We start from the raw sequence: 17,674 nt of genomic DNA, 5'->3' as shown, positions 1-17,674 counted from the left end.
CAGAATTTTCACAATCTGGAGACTCCAGAGGAGTTACTGAAGTTATGTTCACCCCGACACTGACACTGTGTCTGCGTCCTTCTTCCTGTAGGTAAAATCGAGGAAGTGATACTGGAAGCGAGGACGGTAGAGAGAGCGGCTGGGAGTTATGAGAAGGACAAAGACTACATCAACGGTTTACCACAGTACACTGTGGAAATAAAAGAACATATACCGGTAAATATCTATCACACGTTCCTTCACAACCTTCAAATGAATGAATGAATGAACGTACAAATAAAGAAAAATGTGGCGTTTGTAGTTGCAGGAGAGCGCGGTGGTGAAGCAAGCCGAGGTGACGTCTAAAGGACGATCAGAGTTTGTGGAGGAAATCAGCTTTCAGAAGCTGACACCAGGGAGCGTCATCGCTTTCAGGTAACACACACGCATGCACAAACACACAAGGTACTATTCTCTTTTGAATCCATACCGGTGCCTTTTTTTAATGTACATTCCTCTTTTTGAATTAGCAAACTAGTAGTTTTAATTAAGTTTAAACTTCAGATTAGCTGTTTCTGTCTCTGATTCTAAATTTTATGATTAAATTGAGCTAAATTTAGACTCAGTTACATGTCTGTTTTCTTACTTTAAGAGCAAATTAACAAACCTGATACTTTCTGTGACTACACACTGTTGCACAGGCAGAACACCTGATCACAGACGCAAGATAAAATGTCTATATTTATATTCCCTTATTCCCAAAGACGTCATGCTTTTACTTTTTAGATTTATCTTTGGTTCTGGTTTGACTTTGTTTTTATTTTCCCTTGTGAAATTTGAACAAAATTTTCCCTCGGGGTGCAAAGTGTAACTAAAAAAAAAAACAAGCCTTGAAACAAGCGCATAATAAAGAAGATAAAGCAAACCTGCCATTGATTAAACAAACAAACACACAAACAGGAAGAATGTGACTTTTCTGCAAACCTTCTACTGGCTTCAAACAATGTTCCAACTTCCAGGGAACTTATCCTAACTACAGAAGCCCAAGAGAAGCAGAGGAAGTTGAATACAAAACACAAATCCTCCTCAACTACAAATGCGAATTATTGCCCACCCCTACACCTTCATGAAGCAATAGATTCCATTGATAACTTATTCAAAGGTAAATTTCCTCTTCTTTCTCTCTGTGTCTGATCTTTCTTTCCAGGATCAGTTTGGATCCCAATGCTCAGAAGGTGGTCGGTGTCCTGAGACACTATCTGTCCCAGTTTAGCCCCAAGTACAGGAGAGGCAGCGTCGTGGATGAAAATCCACCAGAGATTCTCCTGAAGCCTCTGGCACAGTGAGTATTTTCCTCTTCTTTATTTTACACATAAAAACCACATGTAAGAGTCTGTGTGTTACTCACACACACACACACTCACAGGCTGATGTCCAAGCTGACGTTAGCAGACCTGAATTTCCTGCTGTTTCGCTGCGACTCTGAAGAACAGGAAGACGGCGGAGGCTGTTACTCCATCCCAGGGTGGGAGAAGCTCAAATATGGTGGACTTCAAGGTACGTTCGCTGTTCATTGTTCGCACTCGCACACGCACACACACGCGCACACACACACATGCACACGCACACACACGCGCGCACACACACACACAAAGGAGCCTGCTTCTCTTACTGTGTGTACAGTAAATGCAGTTGTGGTGGTTTCCTCTGTGCAGGTCTGATGTCAGTGTTTGCTGATGTCCGTCCTAACAACGACCTGGGTCACCCTCTGTGCGCTAACCTCAGACAAGGAGACTGGCTCATAGACTTTGTCTCTAACAGACTGGTTAACAGAGAGGAACCAATGGCGCAGGTGTGGATTTTACACAAACACACACAGGCTTGTTTTTAATGTTCCATCCACGGGTAACCAGCTTGAGACACAAAACACGTACCAGAGCAGGGACGCAAAGAAAGACAGATTTCTGCTACTTCACAAAAGACTCGACTAATAACATCTATGATGATTTAAGAATGATTTATTTGCTTTATCTCACTGTTAATCAGTGAGATCGTTTTCAGCTCAAAGGGAGCTCACAGGAGCCCCCGGTGCACTGCTGCCTTATTACAGTAAGTATGTGTGTGACACTGAGGTAAATCCAAACAAAGGACTGAGGTAAAAAAATAACACATTTGAAGTCACTAACGGCGGCAGAAGTTGATCACCGAGTGCTGTGTGTCGTGGTGTAAAATTGATGATTTTCTCTATGGGATTTGGTGAGGGAAAAGTGATTTGCTTTTCAAAGTGACACAAACAGTTTCCAGTCAAATAGAAGAGGTCTAACTTTGAGATTAAGGAGTGAACATGTTTCCAAGACTTTGTAGACTTAAGCTGGCTGAAATCTGTCTTTTTTACAGATTGACACTGAAATTGATTCAACATAAATAAATGACATGAACAGTAATACTGTCGTGGTTCTTCTGGCTCTGCAGGTGGGTCAGTGGCTGACGGCCATGTTTTCTTACTTGAAACACATCCCACGCTACCTCATTCCCGCGTACTTTGACGCCATCGTGGTGTCGATCTACACCACCGCTCTGGACGCCACCTTCAAACTCATGTCCAGGTAGGACAGAACATGGCAGAGGTGACATTTAAATCATGTCTTTTATCTGCTGCTGAATCTTTTTTGTCACACACAGTTTTGTCCAGAATGGCTCCACCTTTGTGCGACACCTGGCTCTAGGTTCTGTGCAGATGTGCGGCGTCGGACGTCTCCCCGCTCTCCCGCCACTCTCTGTGAAGATGGCGGACGTTCCCTATCGCGTCAGTCCGACCACGGGCGAGAAGGAGCAGTGCTGCGTCTCACTGGCTGCAGGTAAAGCGCTCACTCTCATACACCAAAGTCCAGTGAGTAAATACTGCTCTGCTGCTGCCTTGTAGATGCTGTTTAAATGGACTTTTTCTTCAGGTCTTCCTCATTTCTCCTCTGGGATTTTCCGCTGCTGGGGCAGAGACACTTTCATCGCTCTCAGAGGACTCATGCTACTCACTGGGAGACACATTGAGGCTCGGTGCGTGTGCGTGTGCGTGTGTGTGTGGCTGTGTTTCTTTCCTCTCGTTGACTGAAAAACTTTCCTGGAGTTTATAATTCACTCACTATCCCAAGATAGTCTCGGGGGAATCCTTTCAAACTTAACACATACGTTTACTGGTGGTAAAAACGTCAAATTGACCTCAGGGATTACTTTTATTATGCCATAAAATTTAGTATAAACAAATTTTACTGGTGTAAAACCACTACCTTTACTGATCGTATGAATTGTTGACTTCACATACTCTGAGTTCAGGATTTTTAGATGGTCGCTACCATACAAACACTACTACTACTTTTACTGTTAATAACACTTTTGTTCACTAAATCAGTCGTACACACAGTACTGTATCATTTTGTCGCTACGCTGTTTTTTTACATTGTTTAGTACGGCGAACTCAAGCTGAAACAATTACTCGATTGTGTTATTTTGATAATCGATTAATCAGTTTGAAGCTTTTCAATATTAAAACAATTTTTTCTGGTTGTTTCAGCTTCTCAAATGTGAATATTTTCTTAATTTCTTTGCTCCATAAAACGAAGAAATCACTAAAAGTGAATCATTTTGGTTTGAGAACCTTGTTATTTCCAGGTTTGACAAACACTGATCAGCATTTTTTAACATTTTCTGACATTGTATGGACCAAGCGATTGCTCGGTTAATGGACAAAATAATGGACAGATTAATCGGTTATGAAAATAATTTGAAGAAGTAAACTCACTGTCCTGAGGAAGTCTCAGGGGAATCCTTTCAATTCCAATTCAACTGGTTTACTGGTGGTGAAATGTTGAAATTACGTTGATTATTTCCTTTGAATGCTTTACCTTCAGGCTCCAGTGTGTAAATTTAGTTGAAATTGTTTTTTTGCATAATTTTTGGCATAAATTGAAAAACAATATCGTTGATTGTAGGAATTGTTGTTTTCCATGACTCCACAATGAGCCTTTACTGATTGTATAGTAGCCGACGAGGGACAAATGAAACATGTTTTGACTTTTGACGCTAACTCAAGACTACATAGGTTCTATTATTCAGGTGCAACCACATTTAACGACACTGAACTACTTTATAATAAACTTCAATCAACGTGAGTGTGTTGTATGATTCTGGGAGGTTATTTTTGTGTCTCACTGATCTCCATAGCAACATCATCCTGGCCTTCGCGGGGACGCTGCGTCACGGTCTGATCCCCAACCTGCTGGGCGAGGGTCGCTGTGCCAGATACAACTGTCGTGACGCTGTGTGGTGGTGGCTGCAGTGCATCCAGGTAGACGGGAACACACCCGGACACTTAGCCATAACTGATACTGACCTCATCCTAACCATACAACGGTCTTCACCTTAAAATGGAATCATTTACATTATATAGAGACTTGATTATTTTGCCCTTACTCTTAAACCAGGTCTTTACTCCTTTAAAAGGCCCTTTAATATCAAATGTCCTCACATTTGCAAAAATAAAACGGGGATCGGCAAGTAAATGTTTGCTTTTTTGTAAGTATTTGAATATTTTGGGCCAAAACATTGAATCTTCATCAGGCAAAAGTCGCCTTAAAACGTCTTCAGTCACAGACTAAAACCCACGTTTGCTGTGAGATACAGTACATACTTGTATCATTTAAATGTTAAGAATTACTGCTTCTTCTTTGAGATTTGAAATAAAAACACTGCGCTCGCCATGACAATAGCATTGTTTTTATTTTTATATTTATTGTTATTGTTAGTTTAAGTCAACTGTCAATTCTAGCAACACAATCTATTTGAACCAGTTTGCTGACCACTGGTTGAATACAACAACAAATACAAGAACACACACACACACACACGCAAGCTCTATTCTTCACATGTAAAAGAGATTTTAATCTTCTGGGGTGAAACAAAACAACTTTTCTAAGTTGTGTTCTTCTGTTGTTCTTACGTCAGGACTACGTTACCCACGTTCCTCAGGGTCATGAAATCCTGCGCTGCCCAGTTACGCGCATGTACCCGACTGATGACTGTGAACCCTGCAAACCTGGAGAGGTGGTATGTATGATGTCCTGAAAATATGGTGATTCACAAAGATGTGTGTGTCTGTGTGTTCATTTTAAATATAGTTTTTTGGGTTTTTTTTTTTTTTTTAGATCCAAGTCATATCCATCAACTTTTTCAAATAAAGACACATTTTGTGTCACATAGAAATGTTATATATTCGACTGAAATCATGTATAATTAAAGGTTGTAATGTTACAAAAACGGAGAAATGATATATAACCACTTTTTCTATTACACAGCGTACATGATACAAATTACTTACATTTCTAAATGTAATATTTTTGAAAAGATATTTTTTAGTCTAAAATCCATTTTTTATTCTTTGGTTTTCCACCCAGTATTGAAAGACTTGTTTATTTTTGTAGGTTTTATACTTTCTACAATCTTTTATTATTTTATTCTTTGTTTTCTTGATGTTTTAAGGTCTATTAAGTGTATTGTTTCTTCATACACATACACATACATCTACATTGTGTGTGTGTGTGTGTGTGTATGTGTAGGAGCAGCCTCTGCACGATGTTATTCAGGAGGCTCTACAGCGACACCTGCAGGGCATTCTGTACAGAGAGAGAAATGCTGGACCCAAGATCGACAGGAACATGAAAGACGAGGGTGAGACATAAAAGCCTTTGTGGGGAATTTCTTTTGTTTTTAAATGGCTTTTTTCAGGGTTAAGACCTGGTTTTAAAATTGGGTTTAGGTTATTATTAGATCGAGGTACTTAATTGTGATGGTTAAGGTTAACCCATGTCCTCACTAAGGTATAACAACACGTTTGTACAACACATGCACAGGATATATGACTTAAAGTTTATTCTTACATAAACCAAACCTCAGTCACATGGTTCCCAGTATAAATATCAGACTTTGACAGACCTCTGGTCACCTGAGAAACTTTTTAAACTTGTCTGTTTTCAGGCTTCACCGTGTTTGTGAAGGTGGATCCGGACACGGGCTTTGTCAGTGGAGGGAACCGCTTTAACTGCGGCACGTGGATGGACAAGATGGGAGAGAGCGACAAGGCCAAGAATACGGGCATGCCGGCTACACCCAGGTGACCATAGAACCCCCTCCTCCCCACCCCCCTCCCTCCTCCTCAACTGTCCCTTTAATGTTGTAACTTTGTGTGTGTGTGTGAGAGCAGAGACGGAGCGGCGGTGGAGATCGTTGGACTCAGTAAGTCGGCCGTTCGCTGGGTTGTGGAGCTTCGTGCCAAAGGAATGTTTCCATATGATGGAGCGACAGTACAGAGAGACGGTACATACACACACACACTTCCTGACGCCAATCAATTTCTTGAATCGATTCCAGTTTTCAATTTCAATTTATTTGATTCTACATTCGTTCAGTTTCCGTTAGAGCTGCAACTAACGATTATTTTCATAATCGATTAATCTGTCGATTATTTTCTCGATTAATCGAGTAATCGTCTGGTCCATAAAATGTCAGAAAATGTTGTTTTAATCATGAGAAAAGCTTCAAACTGATGAACTGATGATCAAAATAGTTGACGATTTAATTAATAATCGATTTCAATTAAAGTAAATAAAGAGATTTTTCACAGAATTAATGCTGCAAATTGGATCTCAAGCATTGGAAAAGTGGCACGTAGAAGTTTTTCTGGGTTCACACAAACTCCTGAACAAAATCTGCAGATTCAGCTCTTAGCTTAGCCTAAGCTAACGGGTCGCGTTCACAATCGTATCCGCCGTGGTCACACAAGCTCCTGGAAACAGGGAATGGCATTTTAAAGATCGATATAAGGATTTTACAAATTGATTAAGTTTTTAGTTTTAGTCCGACTTTAGGGAGCATTACAGAGGAAACGTTCAACTAGGAATTCAGAAATTCAGACTTCTAATTTGCCCACAATTCAAACGTTAGTCCTAAACTGAACCAGCTCCTCAGAAATTAACGTTCTGCCTCATTAGGACCAGGTTTTTGGTCTCCATGAGGACTACTTCTCCTGACAAGATCAGTGTTTACGACAGAGAGAGGCAACAAATATGACATACTTGAGTCAATGCATACGTAGCCCAGTGGCTGTTGCTGGTACTACAAGTAAAGTAACAGCGCGTCTCCTCCACTGTGTTGCAGGGACGGACGTGTTTATCTCATACGCTCAGTGGAACCAGCAGATACAGCAGACCTTTGAAGCAGGTTTCTGGGTCTCCGGAGAACCCGAGGACCCCAATGAGAAACGCCCAGACCTGGTGCACAAGAAAGGCATCTACAAAGACAGCTACGGGGCCTCCAGCCCCTGGTGTGACTACCAGCTGAGACCCAACTTCACCATCGCCATGGTGGTGGTAAGTTCAACACCATAATCATTCATTTTTCTTTATTGTTCAGCTTCTTAAATGTGAATATTTTCTGGGGTTTTTTTTGTTTGTTTTTTTGCTTCATTTAAAACATAATCATTAAAACTGAATAATTTTCCAACATTTTTACACATTTTATGGATCAAACAAGTCCTCAAGAAAACAATCAACAGTTTAAATGAACCATCTAATCTGGTCTGTAGTGAATCAAATAGAAGCAGAATTAATAGATAATATAATTCTGAGCGACATGTGTCTGTGTCTGCATGTTGTAAAAGGCTCCAGAACTGTTCACAGTGGACAGAGCCTGGAAAGCTCTGGAGATGGCTGAGAAGAAACTGCTGGGACCACTGGGGATGAAGACACTCGACCCAGAGTAACACAAACACACACACACAATAACCCTAGACCCAATTCTATTCCCAGGACCAGGTCTTAAACCACCAATGTGAGGAGCAGACAAAAATGTCCTCACTCCATTAGGTTTATATACGTTTTTTTGTGGGTGCTTGAAAAAAACGGCACATCAAATTAAGGATGTCCTGATCCGATATTGATATCGGATATCGGTAACGAGTAGGGTGAGGCTATCGCTCTCACCCTGGCTCCTGAGTGGCGGCACCGAGCCAGCAGTGGGAGGACCACCAGGCTGCAAGTTAAGGAGGAGGGCCTTAGTCTGACCAAACTCAGAGGCCAAAGTGTCCACTTTAAGAGCTAAGGGTTCAGCACCCTCTCCTCTCTTCTTTGAGACAGAAATGTCCTCCTGTAGTCGTCAGGTCAGTTGACTGCGAGGCTGGCAACGTAGCGGCAGGGTAAGAAACACCCAGCTATGATCACATAGACAAGGTGCAGTCACAGAGGAAAAACACCAGCAGTGTTGGTCCTAGTGACTAGGACTGTATGCTGGTGAACTAGACTAGAAATTCCAGTTCTTCTACTGCAGTCTCAGTGAGTGATTTAAATCACAGAACGCAGTAAAAACCACATAATCTCTGTTTTTTTTCAAACTTGTATTATGTCACATTGTGCCACGTTCACAGTTTGTGTTGTTATTGTTGTTTGTGTTGTTATCAGTGATATGGTTTACTGTGGCGTCTATGACAACGCGCTAGACAACGACGACTACAACCTCGCCAAAGGTTTCAACTACCACCAAGGCCCGGTGAGTCCAAGTGTCCACTCCACGGTTTTGTTTTTCTGTTAATCGTGAGAGATCTCACGATTAATCAGGGGCCTGTGTCTGTGTATCAGGGGCCTGTACACAGACACAGGTCTTCTTGTCTGTGTTTCTGTGGCACCGTGACAGCGCCACATACAGGCCTGTCATGTGTACTACATGTATACAAATAATTTTTTGGGTTAGGATGTACTATAGTATGACTTTTTGGTGTGATTTTAAAATCATTGTGAAATCAAACACTACAAAAGTAAGTTTTAAAAGATGTTAACTTTATTTTTGAGGTTTGGGACAGTAGAAAAAAGGGACAGTAGAAAAAAGGAAAAATCCGGAAATAACCTTATCCCACCCTAATGCGCAATAGAAATTCTCCAATACAGCAACAAATCCGAACAATTCAATTATTTCACTGAGGGTACATAATTAAGTCTTAATAGATATTAACTTCATTTTTAAGGTTTATATCATGGGACAGTAGAAAAAAGAAAAAATCCGGAAATAACCTTATTACCTAATTACAGCCTAATAAGCCGCCAGTACAACAACCCTTAAAATCACTGCGACATCAAACACTACAGAAGTAACTTTAAAAGATGTTAACTTTATTTTTGAGGTTTATATCATAGGACAGTAGAAAAAATGGAAACATCCTTTGTTAAAGTAAGAAAAAGGTCACCTAGGAAACGTTCTGTTTCCATGTGGAAGCACTTCTTGTTTAATGGAGAAGTGGTTGAATTTGTGTTCAAACCACTTTCAAATGTCAATTTTAATCAAAATTGGTCTTGTAAATAAATCGGATATTCAAAAAACAGTCTGAATATGCAAAAAAACATGATCTTTTTGACACTGAATCTGTTATCTCTGTGTGTGTTTGTGTGTGTGTGTGTGTGTAGGAGTGGCTGTGGCCTGTCGGTTACTTCCTGCGAGCCAAACTCTACTTTGCGAAGAAGCTGGGAGACGTAACCTACGGCAACACAGTGAACTTGGTGAAAAACGTACTGTCACGACATTACACCCACCTGGAGAAGTACGACCATCTTCATCACGCTATCTCCTCCTCCTCCTCTTCCTTTTGTCCTTGTGCCTGTCCCATGTCCATCCTGCCTGACGTTGTCCTCTGCTTTCCCTCAGGTCTCCGTGGAAGGGTCTGCCAGAGCTGACCAACCAGGACGGTCAGTACTGTCCGTTCAGCTGTGAGACACAGGCCTGGTCTCTGGCCACCGTGCTGGAGGTCCTCTACGACCTCTAGGTGACCCCCGCACCTCTGACATCACTTCCTGTGATCAGAGTGGTCTCTCTGTGCTGCATTCATGTACAGTGGGGGTAAAATGTTGTTTTGAACGTTACATGACTTTGGACAGGAGGTGGTTTGACTTCATGTCTTTAAAATTAAAGGGCCAGGGGGGGCTCGTTTTGCTTTTGTCACTAATTCTCACACACTGGTCCTTTAAGAGCTTTATAATTTATACGATATATTTAATAAAAATGAAATTATCTTCAAATAGAAAGGCTCATATTTCTCCCACCGTGACATGAATGCAGCATATTTTACAGGTGGAGCCGCTGTGTTGAGATGTTATCAGAGCATAAATGGTGCTATAGTGTTTCTGTAGTGTTAAAACTAGGGCTGTCAATACATAAAGGGAAATATGAATAATTGATGTTTTAATGTAAAATAATAAGATTTAACGCAGAGTTTAACACAAAAACAAGCATATTTAAATTCAGATACTGTTGTTTAAGAGAGTTTTAAAGTTTAAAGAGATTCTCTCCTGTGAAATCATCATATGTAATTAATGTACGTTTTCATCCATTGGCAGGAAAAAAACTAAACCCAGAACAAACTAAAAAGAGCTTAGAAATAATTAAAAGAAGAAAGTAATTTCTTGTTTGTGCTCGTATGCTGCGTTCCATTTGTAGTCCGAACTCGGAATATTCAATGTCTCTTATACCCCGAGTTTATGAGTAACTTTATATTTAAACTTAGACACACAACACAACGTCAAGTGTTGTTTGTGTTAGTTTCAGACTTCTGATGTACGTGGAACGCAGCAAATATTGTCTCATGCGCCGTGGAGGCGTTGACTGAAAATGCTTCCCATTCTCTTTAAACGGCAGCATCGTTGTCGTCAAACCTTTACTGAACTGCATTGTGGGTCCTTCACTAAGCGAAATTACTCACATTATGCAAGTATTATTCCCACACAGGCGTTTAGCTGATCAAATTACGCTTACGCCTGATCTCCCAAATTGCTTTTTGTTTTTTACAACCATCATTGTAGCAAAATTAGCTGCTACGAAGTTAGCCGTGACAGCTTTGTATCGCCTACATGAGAGAGTTCCTCTCATGATTATTGTATACAATCGGAGGTCTCGGGACAAAAGCTACGAAGTCGACAAAAGCCGCTCTGCTGACGTCCTGATAACCCGCCTCCAGCATTAAGTGTCCGGTCTGCTTATTGTCAAGTGAGCGCAGACTGCAGTTACCATTCTTTAACAGTAGAGTGCACTGTCCTTACTCGCAGAAGTCCTTACTCAGCCTTTATTTGTCCACTGGAGCATTTTCATCTTTCGTGTCCTGATGCACTTCATGTTGTCATCATTGTCGTCGTCTTCAATGCTAATATTGTGTGTTAGCTTACACGTGTCGCTAGGTCTGTCAGACCACTTTTTAAATTGCGATTAAAGTGCGGTGGCTTCTTCTTCTTCTTTGGATGGTGTCGTGGTGAAAAAGTAAACTTTTTAAAACATGAAAATTAACAAACAACTAATGTGTTTAATTCTTGACAGCACTAGTTTAATTATTTGTGAGCTGAACTGGTTTCGGTCCAGTTTGTCGTTGAATAGTATTGAAACCATTAACTATGCATTAACGCACTTTGACCCCACAGCCAGGAGTTTTATTAACAAACACTTAAACAACTTTGTTATTCTTTTTAGATCATGTGACTGATCGATCAGACACTGGCTGAATAGTTGCCTTCATATGCACAAACATATATAAATATATGTATACTGTACGTCTTCCTGCTGTTTCCACTTGAAAGCTGCTTTGTGCTGAGTCATCATTCACTGCTGTGTGCATGAAAGTCGTTTTCATTTTAGTATGTAGTGTGACTTTGCTGTAGGTCTGTGGTCGCTCTGCAAATGTAACACAGAGCAAATTATTTCATCAGCATTTCCCTAAAAAGTGAGTTAAAGATACTAAAGAAAACACTGTAAACAACACAACACGTGTGAGTGTGTGTTTGTGGTTTGACGTCTTTGTCTGTGTGTATCTGCGCTAACATATTTGTGTCTTTAAAGTCCTCTTTGACGTAGTGTATGTGCTCTCCTGGAATTTGTTTTTATTTATTTATCTGTTAATGAAATGTTGACTTTTGGTCCTATGACACAGTGTGAAAGAAATGGTGACATTTAGGTCACCTTAGGTACATAAATCATCACATTGAAAAGCCATTGTAAAGCCTCCTCCTGTCCTTAGGTTACATGAAATCATGCTTTCATAGTGAAGCCCAACCCTCAAATTAATGTTTCTTTAAAAATATATTTTCATCTGATTGCCATAGGTGTAATTTTCCTGTTAATCCAGCAGGTGGTGATGGTGTTGTATGATAAATAGCCAGTGAAAATTATTGAAAATTTAAGGTGCAAAAGGTTTATTGTTCAATTCCAGTTGACACAAGTGGGACATTAAGATACTGAGAGTGAATAGATGACGCAACACCAAAATATAATAATAATCTTATCACCATGTAGTTCATTGAAAATTAGGCATATTTTTGTTTGAAAAGCTGGCATTTAAAGTGTTAAAAAAAAGGCTTTATTAAAAATTGAGGTTTTATAAAGTGGCCTTTTTTGGACTCAAGGTGAAGAATGTTATTTTTAAGTTCAACAAGTTTTCCTTTCTTTTGGTGAAAGAAAAACAAATATATATTCACGATTAAAGGGACAGTTCAAGTTTTTCAGTTCCATAATTATGTGTGGTTTTACGAGGTACCAACACATCATTGGCACTAAAACATGGCTGCCAGCAGGGACATGAAGAAAAATGGACATATGTTTGCCGTTTCATGTCTTTCGCAGGTTTGTGATATAATCCAATATTTTAGTTTAATGTAACTATAACATCTTAAAAAAACATTTGAAGAGTGTGCATGTGTCTGTCAGCTGAAGGCTATAAGAATCAGCAGGCTGATGAAGAGAAAAACTGAAGAGGAGATGACCTGGAAAAGAGAGAAACAGAGTTACATCGGCTGTGATGTGAAGCACAGACAGACAGAGACGGTGGCAGAACTCACTCCAGTGGCAGAGCTGGTGTCTCGTCTCACAGAGCTGCTGTTCAGCTGAACCCAGAATGTTCTGTAGTCCTGGACCAGAGTGGCACTAACAACAAACAATTACATCATCATCATCATCATCATCAACAACAAACAGGTACGTGGAAAGTGGGTGAGTACTGTTGACAGCTGCAGTACCAGCATCAGCCACTGGGCTGCAAATACACTGACTGACTGCCCTTGTGAGAGGTTGGTCGTTATTTCACGCTTTTTTGCTTTTACACTCATTTTAAATGTAGTTTAAGTTTGAATCAGACTGCGTGTGTGTGTGTACCTGAAGTAAATATCTCCATGGTTACTGTTGCTAGGAGCCTCCCAGGTCAGCTCCACCTTCTTCTTCTTGGCTCCCGTTGCCTGACTGACAGTCGAGTTCTACAAACACAAATAAATGTTTATTTGTCCATTATGTATATGTATATATATATATATATATATACATATATGTGTATATATATACATATATATACACACATTATATGCAGACACACACTTATACACACCTTGATGTCTTTACAGTGCAGTGCAGTGAACATGGTGGTGTTGATGTTAGTGAACTTTCCCACAGGCCACAGCAGAGCTGCAGACACACAGAGACAAAGACAATCTGTATAAACTCAAAATCATGTCATATAACGCACACACACAAAGAACACACAAATATATACACACTACACTGTAAACCTTAAAATTTAAAATGCCAAAAATAAGTTCAATGATCATTTTTCACATTCATCATAAAAATGTGTGATGATTCCAAGCTAAACAGGCAAGAAAAAAGTTCCCATGGGTCCTTAAAATCCTTGAATGAATTTGAAAACAAATATCAATGTAACCTCTTTCTTGCACAAAATTCATGCACTTTCAATGACCCGTGATTTTCAAAAACTTTCATGGGCCTTAAATTTTTTAAAATTCAAAAACTTTAAATGATTTCAAGAAGGCTTTCCATGGGTCCTTAAATCTTTGAAAGTTTGAAATGTACAAACTTTAAAGGTTTGACTGCACTTCCAGGCCACCGTACACCAGAGGGCGGTAGCACACACACTAACCTAGCATATATAACATGACAGTCAAAGGTCAAAGGTTGTTTTACCGTTTTCGTCTTTGCTTCTCGCTTGTAACAGAAAACCCTCGAAGTATGAGGAGCTGCTGTTGTTCACCTCCAACGTCACTGTAAACACACAATCCACAATGTTCTAATCCAGCATTTGTTTATCCTTTGTTTTTATTGTGACGATAACTGCACCTGTAATGACTCCCCCTGGCCTGTAGGTGGCCCTGGAGGTGGACACAGTGAATGGAGGGTTGCTGTTGGAGGGTTTGTAGGGCGGGTGTCCTGGTATCATGTGGGCACAGGAGTACGCCACTGAGCCATTAGGGAAGCACAGGCACTGTTGCACACCGCACATGCAGAGGACAGCGAACAGGGACAGAAACGCTGAGGGGGACATCTGGACAAGACGGGGACACGTTCACAGTTAGTTCTGGAGTTGTTTTATTACATGCTCCAGTAGGTGGTGCTGGAGGCAAATTTGGCTAAAGCTTAACGAGACACACAAGAACAACTTTAGAAGAATCTGCTTCGGTTTTCTATCATATATGTCCACACAAAAGCAGTGTTTTGGGAGAGCTGAAAAACTCTGCAGCGCCACATACAGGCCTGGGATATGTACTACAATGTTTAGAGGGATTCAAGTGTATGAAGACGACATTTTTTTGAAACAAAAGAATGGAAAAAGATCGTACTTGGAGAGTCCCGTTTCCCAGTCTCTTGGTCTTAAACCCGTACGTTTCTTCTTTTAATATTTTATTATACAGTACAAAAAGTAAAATTACACTTTACAAAGGCTTTATTTGTCATTTGGAACTGTAAAATTATTATAATTTTTTTAATGTTAATTAAAACAATTGCACATAAATCTTTACTAAAATGTTAAGAAAATTCTGATTTATTTGTGTGAGGGGACCCTAAAAACGTCTCCTCTGACCCCTCTGTAGACCCCAACCCAGTGTTTGGAAAACACTTTGTGTAACAGTAAGTTTTTCAGTGATTTACGTGCTTTTTCTCTCCCTGTGTGCTTTTTTACTACTTTTTAATTTGTATAGTTGATTTTTGTTTTTCTTTAAAGTAACTAAACCCTTTCTTCTCTTCTGAACAACAAGAAGTGGGCTGACATCTACAGAATACATGAGTCTATACACACACACACACACACACACACGCTTGGTTTTCACCCGAAAAAAGTGGTTCAGGGATTGAGTTTCACTTTAATTGGACAGTAATTGTTGAGCTGCTTTGGTCAGGTGGTCAAAATGTTCATTCTAATCTTAAATGACTTTCCTGGAAAAAAAACATTATCTGCCTTTTTCCTTCATTTAGTTCCTCTCCTGTATCAGATTTCCCTGCATGTCTTTGAGGAAAAACCCACGGCAAATATTTAATATTTAACACGCAGTTCCAGGGCAATGGTTTACATAGACTTTTTAAGAAATTATTTTGAGAAACCGTGGTACGAGATACTGTATTTTAGTTTTTTTAGGTCATAAAATCTATTGTGCAATAAACGCTGTTTGTCGCCTTGATCGAAAAAAGCTCAATTAACTGCTCTCACCCACAGGCAAATTAAATGTATTTGAGTGTCGGACATTTATCACACATTTCAAACTTTTATTTTAATTGTAAAATCATATTTTCCAGGTTCTCCAACCATCACCTACCTTCTTTCTCTGTGGAGGAGCTGATGATGGTCACGTGTTCACGATTCTTCTCAGATATGATGACGATGATGTTGTTTGTTAAATGTCTGCAGATGAAATGAAATCACCTCGAGCTGCTGAACTGCAGTCCGTCCTCTGTCTCAACAAGAACAAGTAGAAGAGTCTTCAGGTGAGTCTGCTTTCACACAACAAATTGCCGTTCACTCACGCGTGTGATTGGGTTTCTCCCATCACTTGAAACCATGACAATGCAAATTGTGCCAGGGTTAAGAAAGAGTGTTCAATTATGACGGCTCATGTTTCTGATTACTCAGTTTACTGCTTTTTTAAAAAAACTCCTCTTCTTCAGAGCTTGGATTACCAGGGTTAAGCTGCTCGCCCATTGAAAAGTCGGCGTTTCTCACGTCTTTACGCTGTTATTATATCGTCTCGTAGACATTGTTTAAGGAGCGCGAGAGAGAGAAAGAGAAACACCTGTGAACAAATACACGTTGATAGCTCTTATTACATGGAGAACAGAACAAGTTTCATCTCCAGTTACAAACAAAGGTATGTTTATTATGAGTCAGACCCATTTATTTTAGTAAAATGTTTATGTTCATTTAAAAATAATAATGTCAGCGCGTTAGGGACAAAATTGTTTTATATTTGATTTATACATAATTTTTTTACATAAAAATATTTTTGATTTCTTGGACAACACTCATGGTCTGGTGTTACAAAACAAAAATCAACCTGATACTGTATAAGTGTTCACTGTCATGATTTCAGCATCAAAACACAGAACAACCCATAATTGGGTGACCAAAATATGTCTATGATATACTGTAATAATGTTAAGGTAAAAAAAAAACCCCAACAACATCCTTTTCAGCCCTAATTTCAGCCTTATCCTCGCAACTCTTCCCTGCACCAAAGCCCAGAGAGAAAATGAGCTCAGTTAGCTCACAGGGACACAGGAGTTGCTGGTTTACTGCTGCCCCGTGTAGTCAGTTTGTGTGACATATGTAAATCCAAACAAAAGGATTTCACACTCTGAAGTAACAAAGTAATAATGTCTAAACTTACAAACAGAGTTCCACACAAATATTGTGGCATTAGCTACAAACATATTAATATTAGGAGCCTGAAAATAGTAAAAAAATGACATTCAGTTCACTGCTAAACTGGAGTTTATATCGGAAAATGACTCAAATCTGTCTTTACAGTGTTTGTCCACCAGGGGGCAGCAGTCACAGGTTGGGGCACAGACGCTTTTCAATAACAGCTGCTCTTTTTATTAATGTGAGATACAGTCAACAACAAAACAACAAACAAAAACAACAGGAGCAGCTCAACAGGTAAACAACACACACAAACACACACACACACACTCAGTGTTTTGGATAAATGACATTGCCCCGACATTCCTCACTGGCAGCCATGTTGGCTCCTCAGCTGTGAAGCGTCTGAGGTTTTCCAGAGAAAATGCGACTTTTGTGTCCTCGTTTCACATTTTGGACAATTTTAGTGTATTTTCACAAAGAGAACTGGTTGATGAAACCAGTGCATATCTTATGTCGCCCTCTGGTGGAATTATGAGTAATTACAACAAAAATACTGCTGATCAATACGTACTGCTGAACGTCCAGGGTTGTTTTTAGTTGTGGTAGAACCACCATCTGTAACATTTAGTAGACGCTTTTTGTAGCGTTAGGTTGTTTTGCTTAATCTGGTTCTTCAGAGAAAACTTGACTTCGTGGCCCATAAACTGACGTCCCCGTTTCACATTTCGGACACTTTTCATGTCTTCAAGAAAAGAAACTGTCCTCAGAAGCACCACCGATCACTCGTAAGGGGAAAAATGCATCGTTTTTAAGCTACAGCGCTTATAATATGTCGCCCCCTGGAGGAATTACGAGTAATTACAGAAATACTGGTGTTTTTTTTCCACATGAATACACACAGGTAAACTTGACATGGGTCAGTCCTGGTCCTAAAGTTACACACTAGTCTTTGGGCCTTTTATGAGCTTTGGATGCACAGGAACA

General features: G+C 39.9%; 2 protein-coding genes and 1 long non-coding RNA gene across 4 annotated transcripts in view; 2 read left to right on the top strand and 1 right to left on the bottom strand.

The window, feature by feature from the left end:
• Positions 1-11,911, top strand: part of LOC122772849 (glycogen debranching enzyme-like) — a 30,898-nt gene extending 18,987 nt beyond the window's left edge. For both annotated transcript variants that reach the window (XM_044031204.1, XM_044031262.1), the window contains exons 18-35: positions 92-216; positions 302-414; positions 1,187-1,321; positions 1,406-1,536; positions 1,695-1,831; positions 2,452-2,585; positions 2,662-2,837; positions 2,931-3,033; positions 4,198-4,321; positions 4,978-5,079; positions 5,589-5,700; positions 6,007-6,142; positions 6,233-6,345; positions 7,186-7,397; positions 7,688-7,785; positions 8,484-8,571; positions 9,480-9,613; positions 9,718-11,911. In XM_044031204.1, coding sequence (XP_043887139.1) covers positions 92-216; positions 302-414; positions 1,187-1,321; positions 1,406-1,536; positions 1,695-1,831; positions 2,452-2,585; positions 2,662-2,837; positions 2,931-3,033; positions 4,198-4,321; positions 4,978-5,079; positions 5,589-5,700; positions 6,007-6,142; positions 6,233-6,345; positions 7,186-7,397; positions 7,688-7,785; positions 8,484-8,571; positions 9,480-9,613; positions 9,718-9,835 — 2,291 coding nt within the window. In that variant the 3' untranslated portion in view covers positions 9,836-11,911. The remainder of the gene's footprint in view (positions 1-91; positions 217-301; positions 415-1,186; positions 1,322-1,405; positions 1,537-1,694; positions 1,832-2,451; positions 2,586-2,661; positions 2,838-2,930; positions 3,034-4,197; positions 4,322-4,977; positions 5,080-5,588; positions 5,701-6,006; positions 6,143-6,232; positions 6,346-7,185; positions 7,398-7,687; positions 7,786-8,483; positions 8,572-9,479; positions 9,614-9,717) is intronic.
• A 475-nt stretch (positions 11,912-12,386) lies between these two features.
• LOC122772995 (ferric-chelate reductase 1-like) lies at positions 12,387-15,785 on the bottom strand. The gene is made up of 7 exons (XM_044031387.1): positions 15,645-15,785; positions 14,173-14,377; positions 14,020-14,097; positions 13,427-13,503; positions 13,201-13,298; positions 12,888-12,972; positions 12,387-12,812 (listed from the first exon to the last, which is right to left on the bottom strand). Exons 2-7 carry the CDS (start codon positions 14,375-14,377, stop codon positions 12,753-12,755), a joined length of 603 nt encoding a protein of 200 aa, XP_043887322.1. The 5' UTR covers positions 15,645-15,785; the 3' UTR covers positions 12,387-12,752.
• On the top strand, positions 15,749-16,964 carry LOC122773078. Its single transcript, XR_006360857.1, has 2 exons — positions 15,749-15,813; positions 16,853-16,964. It is a non-coding gene; the product is annotated as an uncharacterized LOC122773078 (long non-coding RNA).
• Positions 16,965-17,674: the final 710 nt, after the last annotated feature.

Source organism: Solea senegalensis, linkage group LG1 (genome assembly GCF_019176455.1).
Source record: "Solea senegalensis isolate Sse05_10M linkage group LG1, IFAPA_SoseM_1, whole genome shotgun sequence".
In the NCBI taxonomy this organism is placed as follows: domain Eukaryota; kingdom Metazoa; phylum Chordata; class Actinopteri; order Pleuronectiformes; family Soleidae; genus Solea; species Solea senegalensis.
This window is presented reverse-complemented; position numbering and strand designations above follow the sequence as displayed.